The 24,335-nt window shown below is 44.2% G+C and overlaps 1 protein-coding gene across 1 annotated transcript; it reads right to left on the reverse strand.

The window, feature by feature from the left end:
- Positions 1-276: 276 nt before the first annotated feature.
- On the reverse strand, positions 277-23,434 carry Trim42 (tripartite motif containing 42). Its single transcript, XM_015487301.2, has 5 exons — positions 22,905-23,434; positions 18,657-19,354; positions 12,964-13,784; positions 10,378-10,602; positions 277-531 (listed from the first exon to the last, which is right to left on the reverse strand). The coding sequence occupies exons 1-5, from the start codon at positions 23,255-23,257 to the stop codon at positions 445-447; spliced, it is 2,184 nt and encodes a 727-aa protein (XP_015342787.1). The 5' UTR covers positions 23,258-23,434; the 3' UTR covers positions 277-444.
- Positions 23,435-24,335: the final 901 nt, after the last annotated feature.

The following is a 24,335-nucleotide window of genomic DNA, read 5'->3' on the forward strand; positions in this document are numbered from 1 at the left end:
CACAGATTAGGTTAAACCTCTTAGAACCCAATCATTCCTCCTCTAAACTTTCTTGCATTGTCTCACACATGAGCTTTTGGAGGGGACACCTAACCAAAATCATAATACCACCATAGATGATGTTCTTTTTGTTACCCAGGGGCTTGGCTCTTGCTGTACACACAGCACCTCCCAGCTGGGGCTCAGGGTTGCCCCCGAGCCGAGGGAGACCAGATGACTTGCTGCCTGTTTTGAAATCTTAGTTTCATCATAATGAACAAACAGCCAGCCATGAGGTCAGGCATGTCCTTTTATTAGCTCTTAGAAGACTTCTGTTGGAAAACTCAGAGGCACTGGGGACATTCATCCGCCACCTCCTCAAAGAAAATGGTGAGAAAAATACATCCCCATGTGTGATATATATATGTCTCTTCTGTGGCGCATCTCGGAGGGTTTCTGCAGGACTCAGAAGCGCTTCTGGAGGGCAGACTGCATGTTTTTCAGCAGGCCCCACTTAGCTCGTGTCTTCCCACGTCCGTCGGGTGTCACCACCTGCAGGGAGAAGCAGACAGCCTTGACACCAGCTGTGGAGGAACAGCAGTTCCTATGAGCCCAGCCTTACCATGCCAGACACTGCACACACAGCTCTGAAACCCTCAGGTCCTCCTCAAGAGCACGTGCTGTCAGCCCCAGTTCAGAGACTAAGAAACCCAGGCTCAGAGGACCAGACAGCTTTCACAGTGTGCTGGGGCCGAGATTCCGCAGACCAGGTCCTGCTTCCTTCAAGGCAGCTCACATAAGTGCCTTGAAGGTGGGCGTCGGGGCTACACCCTAGGTGGGCTCACCCTAGAGTAGTTCCGGCATCTTCCACCAGCACCTGGAACTTGCCTGATATGTTTGATTTTCTTACCAGACTGAGAGCACCGTGACTGGGGGATGGGAGAAATGACTGTTTTTCAACTCCATAGTCCTAACACTGGTGATGGTAAAGAGATATTTCTTAGAAAAGGGAAAACATCTTAGAAAAGGTTGCACTGGGTGTGAGTGCTAAGCAGGACTCTCCTAGAAATCTCCCTGACTCTGCTTAGATGTGGACTCCACGCCTTGCCTTTAAAAAGTGGTGGTTTCTCCACCTCTCCAGTCTGGCAGCAGTCTCATTCCTTCCTGATCCTCACTCACTGAAGACACATTTAGGGAGTCAGGTTAAGACCCTGGGAGGAAAGATTTCACTGGGTAAAGCGCTCTGCCTGGAATGAGGGCTTGTGGGACAGATGGGGTAGGGTGGGATGTACATGGTGAAGAGGAACGTTTATACTAAGCACAGAGTCATTCATGTACAAAGCTTTTACCTTTCTATATTTGTATACAAAGGAAAAGGGCAAAAATAAATTAGATACCTACTAGCATTATGCTCTCTACTTTTATAAAATTTATTTTTGGTTTTAGAGAAAACAAAGTTTCATGGGAGGTAAAGCTCATGTTATATACATCACATTATCTATGGCTGGGTAAAAATGGAAATAATGCATAAAAATAACTTTGGAAAAAGAAAAGTAAGGTAAGATATGCACACAGAACCATCAGGGCAATAAGGAAAGGGTCACATGGTATGGGCAGCTAGGATCTGACTCTTATGGAAAAGGAGGATTTGAACTTTTGCCTCATACAATAGTCAAGATAGACAAAGACAGATTGTGTGTGGCATGAGAATAGGACAGGGAGAGCTGAGCTGTGTCTGTGAACAAGGGGACCAGATAAACAGAAGATAGAAGCAGAAAGACAGAAATTGGAATAAGTCACTGAGAATTATACTTGACGTCCCCTCCCTTGTCCCAAATGCATTGGGCTCATATTGCTTTCCAAATGAATCCTACCAAACTTGTAAGATAGAGCTGCTTTAAAAAATAGGAGAAGAGCAAAAGCTTCACAGCTTCTTTTATTAAGTCACTGAAATACTGATTCTAGAATCAGATAAATAATACAAGCAAAAAATTATAAACCCAGTTCACTTATTATTACAGATGTAATAATCTAAATTAAAAGGGAGCTAACTGAAGTAGTTATTGAAGTAGTATATTAAAAATGACACATGATGATCATGTAGGGTCTATTCCATGCATGCAAGTAGAATTTATCATCAGAAAAATCCTTCATTGAAGGTTAGATTATAGCTCAAAGGTAGAATGTATGTTTAGCCTGTACAAGGGCCTAGGTTTAATCTCAGTCAACCACAACAACAAAAATAAAATAAAAAATAAATCAGTCATTGTAATTTACGCTATCAAAAAAGGCCTAAAGGAGAAAAACTGTCTCAAGTAACACACAAAAAATGAATGTTTCACTATGCACATGTTCTCAGAAACTTAGAAGAAAATTTCCTTAACTTATTAAGGTTTACATACCACAAAATCAAAAATAATAATTCATTGGAGTAACTTAAAGATGAGGAATATGACAAAGAGACCTGCTATCTCTGCTTCCATTTTATGTATGACTCAAGGCACTCACCAAAGCTATTAGGAAAGAAAAAGAAATACAGGTTTAAATATTGTAAGGCAAGAGATAAAAAACATCATAATTTATAGATGATACGATCAAATGTTTGGGGAAAAAAAAGAATCAACAGGTTAGATTCTCAGAATGTTAATATAAAATTTTTAAAGATTTCTCAAATCAAGATTAGTCTACAGACAGCAACAGTCTTAATTCCAAACCAGGAATTCATTAGATAAATAATGAAATAGAAAACAACATTTATAATATAAACAAAGTTTGTAAACAGTTTTATTTATTTTTATTGGATATATTTAAGGTATGCAGCATGATGTTTTGATATGAATATGGATAGTGAAATATAATTATAAAAATCAAGCAAATTAGAATATGTGTCACCTCACATAATGATTCCTTTTGTGTGTGTGATCAGAGCACCTAAACTTTTAGCAAATTTCTAGTATACGATACAACATAGTGAACTATAGTTTTTATGTCACTGTTAGCTTTCTAAACTATATGGTTTACCCAGGAATACATAGTACTGATACAGGAAAAAAAAAAAAAAAACCCTAGCAGAGCCCGTATAAGATAGTTTGAATAAATGTCCAGATATTCTTCAAAAATATCAATATTAATTTTCTCCTAATTACAGACTCAGTGTCTTCCTAGTCAAATTCTATCTGGAGTTTTTTTTAATGGATTAAATTTACTTACTCCAAAACTTCTGTAAAATAATAGAGCTCTATGATTATCTAAATAGATCATAAAAAAGAAAGAAGGGTAATGGTGATATTTAACTGAGCAGTTCATCAAGACAAGGTACAAAGCTGAAGTTAAAAAACAATAACACAGTGTGGCATTTTTTTTAGTCAGCTTTTTTGCTGCTGTGACTAAAATGATCCAGCCAGAACAGCTGTAGAGGAGGTAAAGTTTATTTGGGGGCTCATGGTTTCAGAGGTCTTAGTTCATAGAATGCCAACTCCATTAGTTTGGGCTCCAAGTGAGGCTGAACATCATGGAGGAAGAGTGTGGCAGAGGGAAGCAGCTCGCAGGGTGATCAGAAAGCAGAGAGAGTCTCCACTCCCCAGATACAAAATATATACCCCATAAAAGGATGGGAGAGGAGGGGAGGAGTGGTGGGGGGATAGGAAGGGCAGCAGAATAGAGTAGATATTATGATTGATGTATGTACATTCTATGTATGTATTATATGTCAAAATACATTCTGCTGTCATGTATGACTAAAAAAAATAAAAAAATTGTATGGTTTAAAATATATATATATATATATATACACACCCCATAGCCATGCCCCCATGAACCACTTCCTCCAGTCACACCCCACCTGCCTCCACTTACCACTCAGTTAATCAGGGATTAATTCACTAATTAGGTCAGGGCTATAACCCTATCACTTCTCCTCCAAACCTTCTTGCATTGTCTCACACGTGAGCTTTTGGGGGACACCTCACATCCAAACCATAACAGGCATTGACATAAGAACAGTCCTTAGACGAACAGGTCATAATAGAGACTTAAGGGGACTTAATGTAAGGTTAAAGTGGCACCTTGGTTTTAGACTCACAGAGAAAAGATCGCTTGGTAGGTGGTTTTGGGGAAACTGGCTCACCAGATGGAAAAACAAGAACTTTCTCCTTAGCATTGCATTCAAAGTTGAAGTCTGTATGGATTAAAGAACTAAATTTGAAAGGTGAAACAGCAAATTTAATAAAAGAATATATAGAAGATTACCTTTTGGATCTAAGGGAAATACTTTTAAAACAAAACTTCAAAAGGTCAAACCATAAGGAAAAAAAATAATTGACTTTGATTATATGAAAGTTGAAGATTTCTGCTGTTTGATGAAGTACACTATGACCAAAGGAAATAGACAAATGTCAAAAGGGGAGAGTGTATTAGCAATGTCTAAAGCCATTGTCTAGCATATGTAAGGGACATCCTGCAAATCACTTGGAAAAGGAAAATACAGTAGAAAAACTGGCAAGGGATATTCACAGACTATTCACTGAAGAGGGAATCCTGAAAACTTATCTATGAGATGAAATTTAAAACCTTAAGGAGATACCACTTTATAACAATTGGGTTAGCAGAAGAGCAGAAAGCTAGATCTCACTGAATGTGGGTGGGGCTTAAATCATGGGGCCTCATCTATTCCTCATGGAAGCATTCATGAATGTGGGCAAATTAAACACCCCACTATCTATGACGGGGAGTTTCACCCATTGAATATTCTGACATGGGCTAAATGGTCCCTCCAAAATTCTTATGTTGAAGTCCTGCCCACCCCTCACCCTGTACCTCAGAATGTGACTCTATTTGGAGATAGGGACTTCAAAGAAGTGATAAGTGAGGTGATTAGAGGGAGCTCTGCTCCTGCCTGACTGATGTGCTTGTAGGAGGAAAAGTGGGTACACAGAGACATGCCAGGGATATGCCTGCTGGAGGAAAGACTATGAGGACCAGTGAGAAGGCAGCCATCTGTCAGCCAAGGGCAGAGGCCTCGGGAGGAAGCAGCCCTGTTGACACTGCTCTTGGACTTCGAGTAAATTTCTGTTTCAGCAACTCAGTCTGAAGCCTGTTGTTATGGGAGCCCTAGGAAATCCATGTGATAACTCAGGGATGTTTTTCTGTCCCATGCCACCCTCAAGGTGTCCCAGGTAAGGCTGCTCACTGCAGCATTACTGGTGGTCACCTGAGTGTCCATCCTGGATGAGTAGATGACCACATCAAAAATAAAGGACACATCAATGTTTATAGCAGCTCAATTCACAAATAGCTAAACTATGGAACCAACTGAGATGCCCTTCAACGGATGAATGGATAAAGAAATTGTGGTATATATACCCATGGAATATTACTCAGCCTTAAGGAAGAATGAAATTATGGCATATGCAGGTAAATGGATGGTGCTGGAGAATATCATGCTAAGTGAAATAAGCCAAACCCCTCAAATGTTTTCCCTGAGATGTGGATGCTAATCCATAATGAGGGCGGGTGGGTAAGGAAGATTGAAGGAGCTTTGGATTGTGCAGAGGGGAGGGGAAGGGATGTGGGGATGGGAAAGACTGTAGAATGAGACAGACATTATTACCCTATATACATGTATGATTATACTCCCTGGGTGACTATACCTTGTTCAGTCAGAGGAAGGAGAATTTGTACCCCATTTTTGTACAGTGTGTCAAAATGCATTCTACTGTCATGTAAAACTAATTAGAACAAATTAAAAGATGCATTCTACTGTCATGTATAACTAATTAGAACAAATTAAAAAATTAGAATTAAAAAAAGGGACAAGATGGCCATAAGGACAGGGATGGATCATAAAAACACAGTATTAAGAGAAAAAAGAGGGAAAGAAACAAAGCAAGATATGCGACACTCTACCTGCTATTTGTGGAAATCAGTAACGCATTAAAACACAATACGCCTCATGCAAGAACACATAAAAACAAAAAGACACACATAAAACAACAGATGTCACAAAAAGGATTATGTAAATAAGAAAAGCACCTTGCATAGACAAGTGTTAATGGACCATGAACTGAGGTCTATTATTAATTAAACCCTTTGTGTATGAGATGAAATAAAACTCAGGTCCAGCTTGACTGAGCCTAAGTTATATGCGCTCCAGGGTTCAAATGTCTCTGCAGGGCAGGTAGGGAGGGACCAGTAAAGTTTGATTGACATGTGTCAGAGGCTCTTTAGAAAACAATAAATTCTAAGGGGACAGGGAGTGCAAAGGACGTAGGTATCATTTCAGACCCACTGTGAGCATGTGGGTGGCTGTGGGGTAGTTTTTAGACTGTGGAATGGTGGTAGTCACTCAAACTGTCCTTCAGCCTCAACACTTGACAATGAAAGGCTCAGCCTGGGGAGACATTCTGCAGCAGGGAAAGAGAAAGAGCTGGACGGGGAGGCCCGATGGCCAGGAACCCCTGCTCTGAGGCCGTGGCTCCAACAGGAGCAGCAGCATGCAGAGTCCCAAGGACTACTTCCTGAGCACCCGACACTGCCCGGCTGACAGACTGGGAAGGGCTTTGAGATGCTGGGTGGGAACAGGGGTGGCTGCATTTCCTGAAGAGCTATAGGGAAAGACCTGGAAAGCACCAATTTGAGACTTTTGTTGGCCTTGAAGTTTTACCTCCAAATCTGGTGTCATCTAGGAACTCAGTTTACAGATTGTGGTAGGCAGAGTAATCTCACAGATGTCTCCGTCCTAATCCTAGAGCCTTTGAATACACTATATTAGATGGCAAAGGGGAAGTAAGATTGCTAGGCAGCAGGTCTCCAGGTGGGGAGATCCTCCTGGGCCATCAGGTGGATCAGGTCATTGCAAGGCTTCTTCAGGTGGAAGGTGGAGGTGGAGGAGAGCCATAGGGATGCAGCATGAGAAGGACTCAGACCAATGCTGCTGGCTTTGGAGATGCAGAAAGAGACCATGAGCCAAGGGGTGCAGGTGGCCCCTAGAGACTGGTAAAGGGGAGGAAGGACTCTCCAGGAGGAATGTAGCATTGCTGATGCTTTCATTTACCCGGGGAGACCCGTTTTGGACTTCTATCTTCACAACTGTAAGGTCATATATCATTTGTATAAGGCAGCAATAGAAAACCAATACACTGATGGACAGTTTGATTTTTGTCATGGGAAGACTTCATGGAAGTTAGCTGAGGCTTGACATGAGCAGGAGCCAGTCAAGTGAGACAGTGCGTTCACAAAAGTGTGAATGGTGGTCAGCAGGTGTGCACAGGACTGGAGGAAGATCTGGAGCGAAACTGAGGCCAAAGAATGCATGACTTCTCCGAGAAGGTGTTTCTCTACCCTTCAAGTTGACAATGAGGCTCTTTGATGTTAGGAGCTGTCAGCTGGGGACATGGGCAAAGAGGGTTGAGTGAGACCAGCATGGTGCCCGTCTCCATGGAATGTGCGACCTATTGTACTTGGGACTTGCACCCAGATACAGGAGCCCCAACCTGATGCTCTTTCCCATGCAACTTCTAGCTCTCATATAAATAAAACTTTGGCTTTCCCTGCTGTTGACTTTGACAACGCTCTTCTGGAGTATGTCCCCAGGGGTGAGCCCACCCCGCCCCAGACCTTGTTGCATCTGTTTATGGCATAGGTGGACAAAGGCTCTGGCTTTGGATACAGACTCAGGTTCCAAGTCAGTCCATCCTTGATCTTACAGGAGGCTGGACGTTTTCCTTTCCTGAGCCTCACTTTCCTCATCTGTAGAATGGAGCAGTAAATCCCTCCATGCTAAGTGGTTTGGATGATTGGGGATAATGAGTCTACAGAGTCTGATGCAGAGTTGACCTTTAATTGGGACCTTTAAAGAAAGTCTTAAGGTTAATCTTCCCATTGCATGCCCTATACTCCAAAGAAAACCTCTTAAAAAAATCAAAAAGTCTTAGACTATGCAAATCAAATATAAAAGGTGTTATTTCGTTTCTTTTACAAAAGTGCATATGGATGGAAATATTGCATTTTGGATCAGAAATGAGTCTGCTTCCTCTTTGCAGCATTTAAATGAAACCTTTCAGGAATACCTGCATCGTCCTGATGCCAAAGGAAAAATTTTCGATTTTATAGCAAAGAGCTAAAGTCATTACTTTTATGAAGCTTTGTAAATGTCATTCAAACACACCATCTTATTTTCATTTGCTTTTGAAGCCTTTACTTATGCAAATCATGACAAATGTTAAGGAAACCAGTGTTTCCCCCGGAATGCTAATCTCACCACCAAGAAGGGAGGAAGATGACTGCCAAAGGGAAAATCTATATTGCAGCTCTTCGAGTCAGATAAAAATGAAGCTTCCAGAAAACCTCATTAATTAGGACTCCACTCATTTAGATATTGTGTTAAAAAGCAAAGGGACTGAAATGCATTTCCTTCTCTTATGGGGGAGGGTAAATTAAATCGCATAAACACAATTTCAGGGGAATGTTATTTCTCGACTGATTATATAAAACATTTAGCTTTCGGGCATCTTATGGTACTTTGTAATTATTAATTTTATTTATCAATTTATTTCTTCGCTTTTTAATGTAGACATTCATTCATATATTCATTTGTTTGGCCACATTTTCACTCATGTATTCACTCAATAACCATTAAGAACTGCTAGATGCAAACTGCTGTGGTAAGCATCGTGGGAAATAGAAAGATGGATTAGCTGTGAATTTTGTTCTCAAGGAGTTCGTAGTTTCAGAGGAGCCACAAAGTAACCACCTAAGAAAGACCCAGAAGGGTGAGATGGCCTATGGAGGACATGCACCTATCCCTCTGCCCCTCTATTCCTAGCACTTAGAAACGACAGAAGATGCATTTTTAAAAATGTCATGACAGCACCAAATGCTCTTTATGGGCAAGATATTTTGGAGGGATTCTTAAAAACTCTGAGAAGGCAGAGATATTAAAGGAAAAATCCATAGTGAAGAGGACACAGTGCAAAATGTGGTGTCAGCTAGGGGCCATTCCACGCTCTGAAGAGGGGGGTACCAAGGATAAGGGGGAGCCAACTACCAGGCAGGGCTATGGCCGGGTTGCAGGGGTGGAAGGACCAGGCGGGTTCTCTCATCTCCCTCCCATGCAAGTGTCTGACCTTGGAGTTGGGGTGGATGTGCATGTGGGTGCTGGGCTCCAGAAGCCATGCATGATGCCAGTTGCTACCCAAGAGAGCAAAGCCTGCCTCGCCATACTTCCTGTATTCCCCCATGCCTAGAGGCAGCAACCAATCAGATGCATTTCCTCAAACATCTGACCAAGGAGACAGAGTGGGGCTCTGGAGATGCTGTCTGGCCCTGGAGTTGAGACCACTCAGAGATTGGACCAAGACTGTCCCAAACCACATACAAGCAAAATTTAGGGGAGCAGAAATTAAGGGCTAGGCAAAAATGGTACAGATTCAGAGAGAAGCAGAGATAAGTAGGAGGCAGAGAGAGGGAGAGGGAAAGAGAGTGGGGGAGGGGATTGACTGATGACTTTCCAGTCCCCTTGGGAATCATGGCAGGGGTCTCATGAGACTTCCTTTTCAACAGCATCAGTTTCCTGTTTGCAAAAGCTGAAATGAATGGACTTGCCCTTTTTCCTTCTAAAGAATTTCTGATTAAGACACAAGCTAGTCCAATTCCAAAGAATACCATCATGGCTCTCCAGCAACATAACTCTGGGCAGTCTTGATATTTTTTGCCTTGTCTTTCTCCTTTTAATATCAATAAAATTATAAGTGTGTGTCCCCTGGGAATATAAAGAAGAATCAGCCTTGCATCATAAAGCAGATAGTAGCAATCTGGTACTTTTTTTGAGGGTGGGGCCTACTTGACCTGCTTAATAGCTACTCTTAGCTTTCAGATAAACAAAAAAAAAATGATTATTTTTAGTATTAATGGTCTTAAAATTTATATGGGACAAACTTATACTAAAAAATTTATCTGTTGTTTTGTGAGAAATTCAAATTTAACTGGGTGTCCTGTATTTATATTTGTTAAATTTAGCATTCTATCTTTGCTTAGGGACAGCACTCCATTTTAATTTTTCTTATACTTCAATTATTTCTTATTTTTCTCACACAACAATTATTCATTTACTAGATATATCCTGAGCACCTTGGAGGCTGGAGTTATGCCTTATTTTCCTTTGAATTTCTGCCTCCTGACGCCAGACCTGGAACAAATGGTTTATGAATAAAGCAGAACTTAAAATTCTCAGCCCCATTTGCAAAGTCTGGGTGAGGCCAGTAGCCCCATTTGCTGTGAGTTACAGATTTCTTGAGCTTAGAGGGAGAGTTCTTCTGGGTTCTGTGATCTCATAACCATTCTAACAGAACCACATCCAGAGGCCATCAAGACAATCTATCTGAGAAACAGTGTGCACAGTACCTTACAGATGTCACTCCACTGTCCAGGACCATTGTCATTGATGGCTCTCACTTTGAACAGATATTCCGTGTTGGGCGTTAGATTGTGTAGTTCTATATTCTGCTGCATTATGTCCCGAATTTGTCCACAGAGTTCTGTCCGCACATTGTTAGGAGGGGTAGTGACAAGTTCATAGAATTCCATCTCAAAAGAGTCCACGTCTTCTGTTGGGCATGTCCAGTAAACCTATGGGAGAAATGAACATGTCCGTGTGGTGCTAGCTGTACTGGTCCACACCACTCAGCCTTCTTTCCCATAAAGATTTATACTGTTAACGATCTGTGGGGCAGCTAACCCCAGCCCCTGCAGCTGCTGAGGGCTTTGGATTAGACCCTGTGCCACAGTCTTGGATGAGCCTGGCTTGGTGCTTGTGATGGCCTTCAGAAACAGAAGAATGCTACTCTGGGTTTTTACTGTCAGTCAACATGGAGTTGACAATTATCCTTTAGACACCACTAACAAAAGCAGCTACTATTTACTGAACACCTGCTATGCATCAAATTCCGTGTCAGGCATTACCATCCTTGATTCACGTAATCCTCACAACTCCAGGAAGATGGACTGTATTATCCCATTTTATAGACCCAGAATGGATACATTTAGCAAATTTCAGTGGAACCACAGAATCCTTTAAGATAAAGAGCTTAACTATCCCAACCCCTATATTATACCCAAGGAACTGTCCAGAGTGGTGAAATGACTTATCCAATAATGGTGAATCCATGAACACATTCAAAACACAAAATATTAACTCCTGGGAAGAGATATATATTAAGTCTCAATTAGCAGATGGTGTCTGGGATTATAGTATCTTATAATAAATGTATTTTCAAAGCAGATATCTAATGCTTAAAATTTTAATGTTATGAGAGAAAATTTACCATTTTACAGGTATACAAATTTTACAAATGAGGTTATAAAACTTAATAAAAATTAACATAATTTTTTCTATCAAAACAAACATACTTATTGTAGCTGGAAAATACAGAAAAAGTAGAAGGGAAAAAAATAAGTAATGCTCATAATCCTGCAATCCAGTTAGTTCACTGTTATGTTTTTCTAATATTGGAATACACACAAATATGCAAATACTTTTAATTTAGATTATGTTGTATTGATTCCTTCTTTCTCTCACTTATTGTATTTTATATATTTTTATTTATCATTAAATATTCAGCAAACCACCGTCTTTAAAAACTGCTCCATAAATAATTGACTCCTTCTACAGTTGAACATTTAGGTTGTTTCTAATTTTATACTCTAATAATAAATACTGCAATGAACATGTTTGGACATGAATCTTCATCTGAATTTTTAATCATTTCTTAGAAAGGAATTTCAGGAAATAAAGTTGAGTTTAAAAATCTCTAGGGTTTTTACAAAACATTAACAATTTACAAGAGTATTTTCTATGCCAGAATCTTAAACATTTGAGAGAGTCGTCAACACAGAGTTTATCTTTTACATGATGGAACACCATGATTCACACATGAGCTCCATCCCACAATTCTAACAGGGATCAGTGAATTTTTTTACATCAAATATCACTGTCTGGCAGTAGTGCCCTCTCTTGATTGCCAATGACTTGACTGCTTGTTCTGGGTAGGCCCTCTCCTATGTTCATTCTGGGAGGACAGTTTCAGGCCCCACTGAAAGAGAATCTGCATTTTAGCAAGATCTCTGGGAGCAATTAATGTTTGAGAAACACTAGTTTAGACTTTGAGGATACTAATCGTACTTAGGGGTATTCCTAGATTATGGGGACAAAAGATGGGCTCTGCCACATGGAAGCAGGCCATAGGCTGGTGAGGGAGGTAGCCCTGCAGGGACCCTGAAAAGGAGGCAAGACATACTCTAATGGGAAATCAGGCTACATGTTTTCTTTCTTGCCTCTTTGAATTTTAATAAAGTATTTCATAAGCAATTCACTTTAGGTTCAGCTGGATTGAATATTTGTCCATGTCAGGTCAGGAAGGTCAAAGGGGAGTCATGTCTCCTGAGGTCAGGTCATGGCAGTTGTGGAGAACCATGAAAGACCCCACTCTCCACCTCTCCTCTCAATAAACAAAAAATATCTCAGGAGATATGAATTTTAATTCTGTTGGGGATGATGCTCCAGTTGTTCCAAATCATGATGAGTCTGGTTATTTTCTTGGGGGAAGGTAGCAATTTGGAAGAATCCAGGGTAGACAGGTAATGGAACCTGGGTTTCTGACTTGTTTCTGCACCTTTCCTTTGGGAAATGTTTCACTCTTCAAGCAGTCTCTTCAAACTCCTTTGGTTCCCAACTTGGGATCTCTTTCAATACAGGGGCCATCTTTACAGGGGGAGTGGGGCTTTCCATTGCATTTGTGACTATGAGCTAAATACACGGTTTGGTTTAAGCTAACCTTGGAAGATTTCAGGAACTTCCCATTTTTGAATGGGCTGACCACACAGCCCAGAGAAGCAGAGAGGGTTGACCAGATCCTAGAGGTCAGATTGGTATGGACACCTTTTCCCAACTACCCACTTCCATCCTGTGCCCTATCCTTCCCCATTTCTTACCTTGGCAGCTCTTGGATACACCAGGGTCTGGTAGATAATGATGGGGCCTGGGGTCTTCACAGAGGCGTCATTGAACGAGTACCAGTTGTGGAAGCTGCTGCTGTTCTGAGGGGGCTGGTTGTCGGCCGTGGCACTCCAGTAAGTGTAGAGGCCATCTGTGGTTTTGGCGGGAGCAGCAGACTGGGCTCTCCCACAGACCTCAGGACCCCCCTTGGCCTTCTCTGAAGCAGTGTTGAAGGACAGTAAGGAGGAGCTTCGCTGGTATATCTGCTGGTTGCCAAAGCTATGGGTACTAAATGTGACCTTCCTGGCAATCATCATTTCAGAGTGCATGGGGTAGGGGGAGGGCAGAGAATCGCCCGAGGAGCATACCTTCTTGGGTCCTGTGGGGAAGAGCTGGTGCATGGCGCTGGAGAGCTCAGCGAAGTCCAAGGGCATGCAGTGTAAGGAGTGCAGCCGTAGATGGGGGTCAGGCCTGAAGGTGCTCTGGATGCCATCCTCGATCTGGTCCACCAGGATCTTGGCCGACTGCAGGAAGGCCACCTGGCCCGTCTCCTTGAGGGCCTCCTTGGAGTAGGCTATGAGGCCATCCATTTCGTTCACTTTCATGGTCGTGACGTACACATATTTCTCAATCTCCTTCTGCCTGGACACTTCTAGATTCTCTATCTGCTCCATGATGTTCTTCTCCTTTTCGTGAAGAATGCTGCGCAGCTTGAGAAACCCATTTCTGATCTCTTTCCGCTTTGCCTCCTTGTCAGATTTAAAACTGTTTTTTAAAATGTTGAACTCCATGAGGTCATTATCAATTTCGTATCGGACTGCAAAACAACCAAGTTAGTTTCTGTTAAAATGTCCCTCTCCCCAGGGGCTGGGGCTGGAGCTCAGCAGCAGAGCGCTTGCCTAGTGCGTATGAGGCCCTGGGCTCCATCCTCAGCACCACATAAAAATAAATAAAATAAAGGCACTCTGTCCATCTACAACTACAAAAAAATAAATAAATAAAATAAAAAAGCTCCTCTCCCCAGATGGCACAGCCACAGCAGGCTGCAGCAAACACCCTGGGCTTCAAGGACTGAGGGAGCGAGAAGGTAGTCACTTGTGGCTGGCTTGAAACAGGAGATTCCCTTCTTGAAAATTCAAGAAGGGAATCTCCCTCCTCCTGGCCTCCTCCTCCATTTCTTCCCTCAAGCACAACCACCCTCTCCAGGCACCTTCTCTAGTCAGGGTGATCCCTGTGACCTTGGAGCTGAGGCTACAAGTTCAAGGCCACCCCCCATATTACTTTCCACCAGATTCTACTTCGTTGCAGATTGGACTGGAGATGAGGTGAAGGCACAAAGTTACTGGGCCTTCTCCTTTCCTGCAGGAAATCTAAGCTTTTGCAGTGGCAGGAGATTAAAGTTCTGATGACTGCTTGGTATTATTATTTTTTCATCTATTTAGGTGCATTATAATTATACATACTGGTGGGATTTGTTATCTGATGACTATTTGTAAATGCTGCCTCGTCTCATTCACCAGGAATCCAAACCAAACAATAGCAGGAAATTAGCCACAGTTTTCCTCCATGGAGACAGCTAGCTCTCTTACACACCCTTTCTCTCTCTCGTGATTCAGCTATGTTCCCTTTCTTGCCTTTTCCCCATTCGTTTTCAAGACAGGTTCTATTGTCACACTTGAAGGAGAACAAATTCACCCTGGACCTTCTTATGTGGCATTTGGATCTTAAGTTCACCTAGTTATTCAGTCAACAAACATTAGGAGCCCTGCTACGTGCTGTCTTTCTAGGCATGAGGGATACAGGTGTGAATAGGAGAGGGCACCTCTCTTCATACACCCAATGGTACTGCCATGGGAGGATGCGTGGGAGAGTGAGCATGAGGCCCATCTCCAACCTTTGAGATGAAAATATTTGTTGACTTTAGAGGGTTGTAGGCATAGGGGTCTATATGATAGGTAAGATTCTCCACATAGAAGGCCACTGCTACAGGGAATGGGTGTATAATCCTCATCACATTTTATTTAATAGTGAGGATTACTGGATTTATTTTGCTTGGCTTAACATAATCCTTGTTCCACAGGAAGCTGGGCTTCTGTGAATAGTGGCCATTGTAACAATGGTGTGCATTGGAGTAACAGAAAACATAGGGTTCCACTGGAGCATGAGAACAGGGACCACAGTTGCCACCATGAGCAGTAAGGGAGAGTTGGTCAAAAGTGCTTGTAATATCTTTGTAATACCTCTGGGGCGAATGTCAGCAATGTCACTTTCTGGCCTATTCCCCAAAGCCCCCATCTCTGCCCACCTTCTCCCTTACATGAGGCCATGCAGATTAGGCTGAAGGGAAAATCCTGGGGTCTAATTTCATCAGGGCCTTCAAAGTGCTCCCTGAACTCCCCAAATGCAAGTCTACTGTGACTTGTGGTAGCTGAAATTCTATGTTATGCATTATTTTCTTTCACTAGTCAATAGTAATCCTTTGCTAATGATACTTCGGTAGGAAATTCCTGGCTTTATTGGGAATTAGTTAAGTTGATTAGAGCAAAGTCTGGAGGGAGTATAAAAATGTCTTAAATGAGCAAGAAGAGGCAGCACCAGGAGAGAAAAACAGAAAGACAGGGTTTGTTGTCACACTTGAAGGAGAACAAATTCATCCTTCATATAGACCCCATATAGAACAAATTCATCTATCAATAGACCCCATATAGACCCAAACCTCACAAATATGATGGCTTAGCAAGAGCTGGAATTAGAGCAAAGGCAAATCAAGGTCTTTTTCAGGCAACACACTGAAAACTAACTACTATTTATTAAACATTTATTATGGACCAGATCCATGTATTATCATATATTATACATATTATGGACCAGATCCATATATTATCATATATTACATGGATCTTCCTATACAGTAAGATATTATTCCCATTTATAGATGAGGAAACTAAGGTTCAGAGGGGTTAAGTGACTGCCCAGAGTCATGTGGCAAGTAAATAGGAGAAACTGGATCCTGTCCTGAATTCTACTTTTTTGGTCCCAAAGACTATGTTTTTGTGTGTGTGTGTGTGTGTGTGGCGGGGTGGTAATCAGAGATTGAACCCATCAGCACTCAACAACTGAGTCACATGCCCAGCCATTTTTTTTTAACATTTTATTTAGAGACAGGGTCTTGCTAAGTTTCTTAGGACTTTGCTAAGTTGCTGAGGCTGGCTTTGAACTCCTAATCCTCCTGCCTCAGCCTCCTGAGCTACTGGGATTACAGGTGTGCACCACCACACCTGGCTATGTTCTTAATTGTACCTGTTGTCAGCTTTCTCTGAGCACCAGAATCACCCTGGGGGCTTTAGAAAGACTGAACTCTCACCTCACTTGCTGATATTCTGAATCAATTGGCCTGAGTTGGGGCCCAGAAATCCTGGTGAGGCAGTTTCCAGCTAGATTTGGAATCTACTCCAGGGAATCTCCTGGGGCTCTTGCTTTAAATACAGATTTTGATGCAATAGGCCTGGGTTCGAGCTGAGATCTTGCATTACTAACAAGCCTGGGTGATGCCCGTGTTGCTGGTCCCCACATTTTGAGTGGCAAGGAACTAAATTTTTGAGCTCCCTCAGTGCAGTGGTTCTCAGTCTCAAATGCATATTACAACACAATGGGGAGGTTTAAAATTATCCCTGTTGCTCAGCCTACTGGGTTAGACAAGGGCACAAAAGTTGTTAGTGAAACTCCTGAACTGGATCTTCTCTGTAGGGCCCAGATTTTTTTTTTTTTTAACAAATGTGCTCAAGTCACCTGCTTTTGAATAACCTGGAGATGTGTTAAAAAATGCAGATTTATGGTACTCCCTATATGTGAGCCCAGTGGTCAAGAACAAGTTCAAACTGATTCCAAAATGTTGCTTTTGTTTCTTCAGCATTGATGAACAGATTAAATTATTTACTCAGATCTGATATCTAATTTACCTATCATCCCTGCCACCTTCTCAGCTGCTGGGCTCCCTGGAATTTGTGCTGGTATTGTCCCTCAACCTTGAATTGAACTTGGCTGTCTGACTTTTAGGTGTTCTGGACTCCGAAAAAACTATCCTAGTGTTGACTGTCCTGTGTTAAGGACCTAGGTTACCTACAGCTGCATGGGAGCCACAGAGGCTCCAGGCAGAAGTTCCTTCCCCATATTGAGACCCCAAAGAATCTGGTCAAGTCCTAGTTTGGGCAGGCAGTAAGTCCTACCTCAAGAAAACCCTCTAGGAGCCAACCATTTTCTGAGCAATGGGCCTCCTGCAAGCTTTCTTTAACATAAGACTTTCCTGTTGGAGGTTCCCAAGCTGAAGAGGATGTCAGTTATGTCCCAGTGTTTGGCAATTGAGAAAATCATGTCACTCCTGAACTATCCAGGCTGCTGAGAGATTCTGGGCGACAAGAACAGGAGCAAAATCTGTCTCCAACTCCCCTTAATACCTAGTGGGACCTTTCTGTGTGCTCAGGGCAAAGCCACCCCCCCCCTTGTGTTTGGGCATGTTGTTGCAGTGGACAGCAAAGTACATGGCAAAGGGAAGGGGCTGGCATGATCTGGTGCCCCTGGTCACTGCCAGTAGGCCACTCCTTAAGGAAACAGACCACAGAAGTTAGGTTAGATTTTAGATCATGGCCACTGTTCAATACAGAGTAGGTTGTCAAATGAGTGCTGTGGCATTAATGTGGATTTTGGAGTCAGATCTATGGGGTCTGCCTCTTATTAGCTGCCTTGTGCTATTATTTCCTTGAAGCACAGTTGTCTTCTCGATGGAGAGGATTTTGATGCCCTGTACTGTTGGATGATTGAGATGGGACATGACGTGTTCCCAAGGCTTACACACATCTGCCTTCTGTTCCTGGAGGAAAAGAGGATGCAGGTTCCTCAGACCTAACCAGATGGAGATATAGGCAGAAATTATGGGGCACTTTACAGGACTTTATGAACTATTATTGTACTTGTTTCCATGATAGAAGCCAAGGTCAGTTTTCCTTATAGAAGCCACAACTAAATTCTATTAGCCAATATAAACAACTATGAACAGGCATACTAAGGAAAGACAAGGCATTGACCAGAACATTCTTGGCTATTTTTGAGTTTCCCCATTATTATGTCTTAGTTATCAGTTCATTTACTTTGCTGTCTGCAACTCTGGGGAAAAGTTCATGGGGGGAGGAGAATTTTTAAATTGAACTGATTCTCAGCATTAGCTTATTTATTTCCCTTTTGCAGACTAAGGGGAGGGGGAATATCTAAGTTCACTGACAAAACACCTTGAATAGGGTTACAGAGCTTCAGGACACTATATGATCATACTCCTCATTTTTCTTGGGAAAAATGAGGCCAAAAGGACATAAAGATCATAACCAAGATTATAGAATTGTTATGCACTATGCCAGGTAGTTTTTTTTGATATGCTTATAAAAAAGCATACTTAATCCTCACAGCAACCCAGTGAGGGAATTACTAGGCTCATCCCATTTTATAGATGAGGAAACCGAGCCGCAGTGAGGCTGTGGCTGGTGGAAGCTGTCAGGTGTAGGCACCCGGACTTGCAGGGAGCTTGGGTTCCCCAGGTCTGGATCCCTCCACCAGGTGGAGACCAGGCTCTCGCTAACAGATGGCCCCAAGCCACCTCCCCATCAGGCCCTGAATTAGGGGGTGAGAAGTGAAGCAAGACCTGCTTTGAACTTGGCGATGGCACTGAAGAGGGCGGCGGCCCTCTCGGAGCAGGCGTCTATGAGGCTGATGGTGTCGTGGCCGTTGTGGAAAGCGATCTTGCAGAAGGTGCAGAGCAGCTCATTGTCGTTGCGGCAGTACTCGTTGATGCGGCTGGACGGGTGGTGGATGCAGATCTTCTCGTCCTGGTCCTCAGGGCTGGTGTCCACGAAGACATGATCCTGCATGGCCACGTCCGCGTGGAAGGCCTTGAGACAGTCGTTGCATAAGTTGAGGCGGCAGGTGGTGCATCGCTTGTAGGCGATGCGGCGCCTACGGCACACCTGGCAGTTGATGGGCCCCGAGGAGCGGTCGAAGCGCCACCTGAGGTAGCCATGCTCCTGCATGTAGCGCTTGGTGAGGCGCCCGCGCAGGTAGTTCTCGGGCAGCTGCATCTTGTGGCTGTAGGGCATGCAGTGCGAGCGGTTGCACACTGGGCAGATGAGGATGAAGAAGTTCTCGGTGACCTCGGCGTGTTTCTGCAGGTGCCGCAGGCACTTCTCACACAGGCTGTGGTTGCAGGGCAGCATGAAGGAGTGCAGGCGCAGCCGGTTGCACATGGGGCAGGTGAGGTGATCCACCAGGTGACTGCTAGCTGGTAATGACCTCACCTCATCCAACTGTGGGTTGCTGCTCCCCACTCGCAGGGCAGTCTTGGACCTGAAAGAAGACACACAGGGCTTCAGGAGACAGGCTCAAGAGCTGGCTCCATTTCTCAACCTCTGCCAGTTCTGTCGCTGGGCAGCAGCTGAGAGGGATGGGGAGGACATGGGCTCCTGCAGGAAGCCTGGTTTCCAAGCCTGCCTCCACCCCTTTTGTCTGGGTGACCTCAGGCAAGAAAGTAACCTCTCCCTGCCTGTTACTTCATGAAGTTGGTACCCAGGCCACTGAGTTTCTTGAGAGGATTAAATTTGAATTTAACACCTGTAAGGACCTAGAGCAGTCCCCATAGGACTGTAGCACTCCAATTACTTGCGGTTATTTTTTGAGCAAGGAAAATGCCGGACACTGGCCTGGCACTGACAGGTAGGCCTTGGCGTTCTGCTGGACATTGGTACTATCCCAGAACACCAGCATCAGACAGGGCCCATGTGTGACTATGAGAGATTAGGGCAGAAGCAAGACCACTTCCTCAGGCTGGAACTCAGACAAGAACAGTGTCCAAACCACAAAAATGACCCAGCATCTTTTTATCAGAGTTAATGGGAATGAGTGCTGTTTTTTTTTTTCTCAATTACAGATCTAGGCTCACTCTGTTCTTCCCACCTTCTAGATAAGATTTATTAAGATAACCAATAGAAAAATTACCTCCATATCCTAAGAAGAGTCCAAATCCCATTATAACTTACTGATGCTTTCTTACCAAGATAACGTACACCGGCCCAGGAGATGTGTTCTCACCTGTTGCAATGAGTCAGTAAATCCGATCTTGCCAGTTACAGGTGTACACTTATGTTTTGTCTGGGGGGCACTGACATTGTCACTATTATTGTATGTAGGATGGGACACAGGGGAGGGTGACTAAGTGTCCTTCTCATGACACCAGGAGGTCAATACCCGGGCCAGGCCTAGAACCCCTATGGCCTGACTCTGGAGGATCAGGGCCTGGGCTCCTGGGCACATCAGATATGATAGAGGGCGCCACTTCAGAGCTGCGCATTTGACAAGGGTTTCTGAACATCTCATCCTCTGTTTCCTTCTCTATAATTAAAGCTCACAATGCTACTTCCTTCATGAGGTTGTCGGGAAGTCTAAAAGAGGGAATCTATATGAGGTGCTTAAGTGCTGGTGGATAGTAAGCCTCTACAGTGACTCCTCTCTGCTACCACCCACTAATGTACACAGTAGAGAAGGAACTAGAGGTCAGGTCCAGGAAAGCATGCGTATCTACCATTGTGCATGTAAAGGTTCTTTCTCTAACATCTCAAGTTCATATATTTAATTATAAGAACTACAGAAGGAGGGGTAACACCCTTGTAAATTCAAGTGCACAGGCTTAGGAAGTTACAGCCAGAGCAAAAGCAGTTTATGAAAATAAGTGATTTGGCTATGGGAACGGAGGTGGGGACAGCGACACCCTCTCTGGCTGTCCCTGTCTTTTCTCTGTTCACAGAATGTTTGGTCTGGACCCTAGGGCCGGGCTTCCTTTGCTCTTACCTTCTCTGCGTCTCTGTCTTCCCTGGGTCAGGGCCCTGTGTCTGGGAGCCCAGGCAATCAGAGCATTTGCCAAGCAGCCTGGAGAGACTGAGAGCCTCTCACTTCCGCAGGCTTGGGCACCTGGAGCTTCATCCCTGAGCACTGGGAGACTGGGCCCCAGCCTAGGGGCCCCACTGTCCTCAGTTCTTTTTCCTCTCTGCCCCGCAGCCTCCTGTGTGGGCCCCTAGGTACAGGCCAGTCATACATGGGGGAGCAGATGGCCTTCTTCACTTAATAAAAACATAGGACTCTGAGAAGCGAGGTAGGACGCACAGGGAAACTGCGTAAGAAATCAGAAAGAGGAGGGAGGGAAGAAGGGAAGAGTTGTGAGAGGAAAGAGTGTGCCCAGGCTAGGGGACAGGTGTCAGTGGCCCAGAGAGCTGCAGCAGAGATGGAAAAGGAAGGGAGAAAGAGAGGAAGGCCAGGGGGAGAGGAAATCAGAATAAGGTGGGATGGCCAGCTGAGCAGGTGTCAGAAGTTGGGAGAGGAGCCTTGGGAGATGGAACACAAGTGCCCCAGGCCCCCGGCACCTGATAGCCTCTTGCCCACCCTCCCAAAGATTCGGGTGTGGAATGGACATTCCGGGACCATGCTTCCATGTCAAAGTAAGTCCTCAAGCCCAGCATCCTGACTTCTTACTGAACCCTCCTGCCTCTGCTCTCTGCATAGACCCCCTGCCTCTCCCCAGCCCAGGCCAGCTCTCTTTGCACCTGGTTCTGTCTGTCTCACCTGGCTGGCAAGTCTCCCAGTGTCCCCCTCGCCCCCTCCAGGCCATTGTGCACCTTGAAATTACCTGAAGGGCATTTGCCAAGTAGGCTATGGTGCTTTGGATGCCCCAGTCCCATCCCAGATTAATAAAATCAGAATATTTAGGGTGGGGACTAGGCATGGATAGTTTTTAAAGATCCCCAGGTGATTTCAATCAATTTACAGCAAAATTTGGGAGCTACTGATGCCTAAGGCATCTTCCCAAAGCACCAATTTCATCCCTCTCCAGTTGGAATGGACTCAGGGACTCTCCAAGGCTGGGCAGTTGAGAGAAGACAGGAGCATGCACATTACTGTCCACACCTTAGAATTCCTGGACTTGCATGCAGAATCCTAGATTCTCTATTCATGCAAATATCATGAGAAGGCCCTGGTGAAGAGTAACATTTATTGAGCATCTACTAAGTGCTGAAATGCATAATGAATCATATTCTTCCCCCAGACTCACAAAAGCTTTGCACACAGAATATTGCTTTTCCAGCCTTGAAAGCCTTAGAATCTGCCTCCCAGTGTTCTGTCCCTCCTGATCGTGTCATCTTACAGTGCTGAACTATGAACTTGCCTCCTTGAAGTAAGCCATATGGAAGCATCTAAGATTCTTATCTAGGTTCCTGGGGTCAAAAGTGGCCCATATAAGTTCTTACTTTTCCAATATATGTTGCAAATATCAAAAGTGCATACAAGGAATAGGAACAGCAATTCATATTTGACTGTCACATAAGAGACTACAAAGCACATACATTAGTCCTCCTACCACCACAACATGACAGTTGTCACTGTTTCCATTTTGCTGTATAGCACTTTAAAGTGCAGAGAGTAGGCTCTGGGTTCAAGTCCTGACTCTGCATCCTACTAATTGTGTGATCCCAGGCAACTCCACCTCTCTGAGGTTCCCTTTCCTCAGGATTCAGAGGCACAGGGGAGGGTTAGGGGGGTCACACAGGCAGTGGCTGGCGGTTGCTCACACACTCAGCCTTAGCTATGAGGATTCTGTACAGTAGAGGGAGTGGGGCTCAGAGGGCCAGCACTCATTTGCATGGTTAACAGAGCTTGGGTTTGGAACTCAGTGTCACTTGGTTAGTGGCTGTGTAGGATACACTGATTGGCTACAGAATTCTTGCTCTTCTCTTTCCAGACAGAGAAATGGACTCAGGTAGGCACTGGCTTATCCTGGGCACCCCTCCACTGGTGTGAGGTCCCCAGTTTTCCTGAGCCAGTGGGAACCCACATTGGTGCCAGCACTTACGAGGTGCGGATGCTCTTGAGGCGACCTTTGTGGAAAGTGACGGTGGCATTACGGCAGCAGCGGCTCTCATAGTAGTAGCACTTGATGTTGCCGGTGGCCGTACAGCAGCACTTACAGTTGGGGTCATTGGCCCAGGAGCAGCAGCACCAGTGGCAGTTGGGGTTCTCAGCACAGGTGCAGTGGCAGAACTGGCAGTTCCGCTCGTCCTTGTAGGGGCAGGGGAAGCAGGTGCAGTTCCGCTCCGAGGTGAAGATGAACTTGCAGCACAGGCAGGAGCACAGCCGGGGACAACACCTCTGCCACGTGCAACACGGGGAGCAAACACACATAGCGGTGTCTATGATTTCCGCCATGCTGGTCACCGGGTCCCCAGGGGCCCTGACACCTCCTCTACCAGAATCCTGCTGTCCGTTCTACGATGCAAGGTCCCTTGTCCTCTCGTGAGGTAGTCAATTTGGGGTTTGCGAGAAGCTGGCTATTGATGGGACCTTCACAGGTGGTGTCCCTACAGGAAGCTCATGGGCTGGCATCCACATCTAGCAGCTGGGGCATTTGCTTATGTCACAATCCCTGCTCCCCACCATATCTCACCATGCAGGGGAGGGAGCAGGGACACTGGGGGAGGGTGGCAGGTGGGTTGACGGACACTTCGTGCTTCCCCTGGACCAGCTCCAGAGCATGGTGATGCAATAAGCATCCTGGAGGCTTAGCTGTCACTTGTCACCTTTCAGGTTACGGGGCAGATTTTAGAAGCTGTTTCTCCTTGCTCGGTGCTCTTCCTGCTTCAGGTATGTCTTCTTTAGTGGCGAAGCCTGGGTATCATGACTTGGAAAAGCAGATTGACATGATTTTCCTCTTCTTGGGCATTTTCTCCTTTAATAGAATTCTATTTGAAAAGCAGAACACAGTGTTTGCAATTAATAGCAAGTCATATTTAAAGAGACATCACCATTTGGGGAAAGAATGAAAAGACCAATAGATACAGATTCCCTTGGGCACCTCTTCCAGGAGTCATTGATCTTGTCAGTTGCCACACAGCCACTGCTCGTTTTCATGAGGTGACATTCATAAGACACTCAGGATATTTCTTGTTTTTTTCTTTTTTCCAGCTTTTTGGGGGTTTGGCTAAGGCACAGGCTGCCCCCACTCCATCCCAATGTGTTCCTTTTCTCAAAAGGCTAGAAATGTACATAGAATCATTAACTGGGTTGGCAGTAGCTACTTGGAACCCTAGAATAAGAGCTTATATTTTAGGGGAGAATTTTACTTCTCCTCTTTAAGAGAGCAGAAACTTCCAGGTCATATCACACTATAAGTATGAACATTGTCTTATTATCTTTCCAAATAGAAGCAGAAGAGAGAGCCAGATGTGGCTGCACTAGTTCATTGCATGTGAATTCATTTCTCTTTCCCTATGATTATCACCTTTCT

This window comes from Marmota marmota, unplaced genomic scaffold (genome assembly GCF_001458135.2).
Source record: "Marmota marmota marmota unplaced genomic scaffold, marMar, whole genome shotgun sequence".
Classification (NCBI taxonomy): domain Eukaryota; kingdom Metazoa; phylum Chordata; class Mammalia; order Rodentia; family Sciuridae; genus Marmota; species Marmota marmota.

Bases quoted from the DNA above. Each gene is read 5' to 3' on its own strand.
- Trim42 (XM_015487301.2), bottom strand. From the start codon at position 23,257: ATGGCGGAAATCATAGACACCGCTATGTGTGTTTGCTCCCCGTGTTGC. The intron at 10,603-12,963 runs GTAAGAAATGGG...TTTCTCCCATAG, and splicing joins TGTATCCAAGAGCTGCCAAG to GTTTACTGGACATGCCCAAC. The intron at 532-10,377 runs GTACTGTGCACA...TTCTCCCTGCAG, and splicing joins AGTGGAGTGACATCTGTAAG to GTGGTGACACCCGACGGACG.